The sequence below is a fragment of the Telopea speciosissima genome, chromosome 9 (genome assembly GCF_018873765.1).
Source record: "Telopea speciosissima isolate NSW1024214 ecotype Mountain lineage chromosome 9, Tspe_v1, whole genome shotgun sequence".
NCBI lineage: Eukaryota > Viridiplantae > Streptophyta > Magnoliopsida > Proteales > Proteaceae > Telopea > Telopea speciosissima.
The window spans coordinates 37,945,065-37,947,047 of record NC_057924.1 but is presented as its reverse complement, the minus strand read 5'-3'; the positions used below and the strand labels follow the sequence as shown (position 1 = coordinate 37,947,047).

At 47.3% G+C, this 1,983-nt stretch overlaps 1 protein-coding gene across 1 annotated transcript; it reads left to right on the top strand.

The window, feature by feature from the left end:
* The first annotated feature begins 700 nt into the window (after nt 1-700).
* LOC122638870 (abl interactor homolog) lies at nt 701-1,191 on the top strand. Its single transcript, XM_043831719.1, has 2 exons — nt 701-927; nt 996-1,191. The coding sequence occupies exons 1-2, from the start codon at nt 701-703 to the stop codon at nt 1,189-1,191; spliced, it is 423 nt and encodes a 140-aa protein (XP_043687654.1).
* Nucleotides 1,192-1,983: the final 792 nt, after the last annotated feature.

Here is a 1,983-nt window from a genome sequence, read left to right as displayed (position 1 = left end):
AGAAATCTAGAAAACAGAGGATGGAGAAGAAGAATCATACCTAAGGGAGTTGTGGAAGCGTGGATTGATCAAGTGGAAGCTCCCAAATGCAAGGATGTGGGAGGGGTGGAAGCTCGAACAGAAGCACTCGTCTCCTCCTTGCTCTGCCCTCCACCCAAGACAAAAAGCCCCAAATGAGTTTGAAAACTCACAGACTTGGTAACTATAAAAATTTTGTGACAGAACATCGAACGAAATCAGTTATCGTGCTTCCGTCGGTCCCTCTGTCTCGTGTAAAAATGCGATTTTTGTAATTTGAATAGGGCGGAACATCAGATGGAACTACCCTGCTTGCTTCCGTCCGCAGTTCCAAACCCCTCAGGAATTTTGATGGATCTCATACCTGTTGACGGAACATCCGACAGAACCACAGGTGGATAATCCGTCGGTACATTTTGTCCTACCTATTCTGCGATGGATCATCCGACAGAACCACTGGGGTGGAGATTCTGGCCGTAGCTCCATCCGCGTTCTAAAGTGTGTTCTGCCTATTGTTCTTAACTAGTACCTCTACCTAGGCCCTTGTTCCTCCATTTGAGTGCTATTACATGTCTAGTACTCCATCTTTGATTCTTGTGCCTATGGTTTACCAATTGCCTCATTTCTTGTATATCTTGCTTTTAACCTTATGAAGCGTTATGAACTTTGACAAGTGTTCACAATGGTTAACACCCGGAATTGGAACCATTCACCCCCTAGAGAAGATGCCAGTGATGCCTCTAACATGGTTTTGCCGGTACCACCTCCGATAAATAATAGTGTGGACTCCTCTACATTACTGAGCAACATGCTTCGAGTCATGCAACAGGAGCATAGGGACGCACAACAAGAACAGCATCCCTTTATGCAAACAATGACTAATCAGCTCAGGGACATTGCTAAGGAAAGGCAACCAATGCCCCCTCCGGTGCCTGTGGTTCCTCTCCCACTAGTACCAGTGGGTGTTGCTACACCAGGATTCCCCCACCAATACCAGTGGCTACTGCTGCACCAGGAACTCTCCCACCAGCACCAGCAGCTGCTGTCGCACTAGGTAACCCTCCACCCGTACCTGTTGCAGCTGCCGACACACCTCTAGCTCAACTAGTGCCAATTCCTCCTCCCCCTACTCCTGATGCTCCACAAGTTCGTTGTGGCGCCAGTTTGGGTTAATGCCTCTAAACTATCTGAAAAGTTCCAAAAGCATCGTCCCCTAACCTTTCCAAAGATGATCCATGACTCTTTGTACCCGACAACTTATATCAGGGACCTAGAGAGGATCTTTGAAATTCTACAGTGCAGTGACCTTGAGAAGATCAGGTGTGCTATGTTCCAATTTTTAGGGGAAGCCGATGGCTGGTAGCGCTCCTCTAAGGAAATCTTTTGGGCTAAGTATCCAATTGCTACTTGGGCTCAGTTTATAGAGACCTTCCTACAAAACTACTTTCTATGGAACTTCTATGACAAGAAGGAAGCAGAATTCTCGAGCCTGAGTCAAGGATCCAAGACGGTCCTTGAATACCAGTAGAATTTCAAGGACTTGTTCTACTTTGCCCCTGAGCGCCAAAAGCCTGACAATGTCAAGGCAAGGAAGTTTGATAAGGGACTCAGGCATAGCATTAGCACTTTTGTAGTGCTGCACAACTACCCACCTATGCCGAGGTGGTCTAAGCTGCCAAGATTATTGAGGATCAGTAGAGGGAAAGCTACAAGGCCATTCAAGCTGGCAAGAGGCCCATGAGCTCATCTAGTTACAAGGGGCCTAGTAAGTTCCTGAGGGGATCCTACACCACTGCATCCCCAGTCCGGTAATACAAACCTGATACGACTCAAGTTTCCAATGCAGCAGCGACACCTCATTATGGCACACAAACCTTAATGTGGTATAACTGTAATGAAACTGGGCACATGGTTAGAGACTGTCCACAGCCTCGACGGGAGGCTCTCCAAGCATAGACAAAGAGT

Bases quoted from the DNA above. Each gene is read 5' to 3' on its own strand.
- LOC122638870 (XM_043831719.1), top strand. From the start codon at position 701: ATGGTTAACACCCGGAATTGGAACCATTCACCCCCTAGAGAAGATGCC. The intron at 928-995 runs GCAACCAATGCC...TTGCTACACCAG, and splicing joins AGGGACATTGCTAAGGAAAG to GATTCCCCCACCAATACCAG.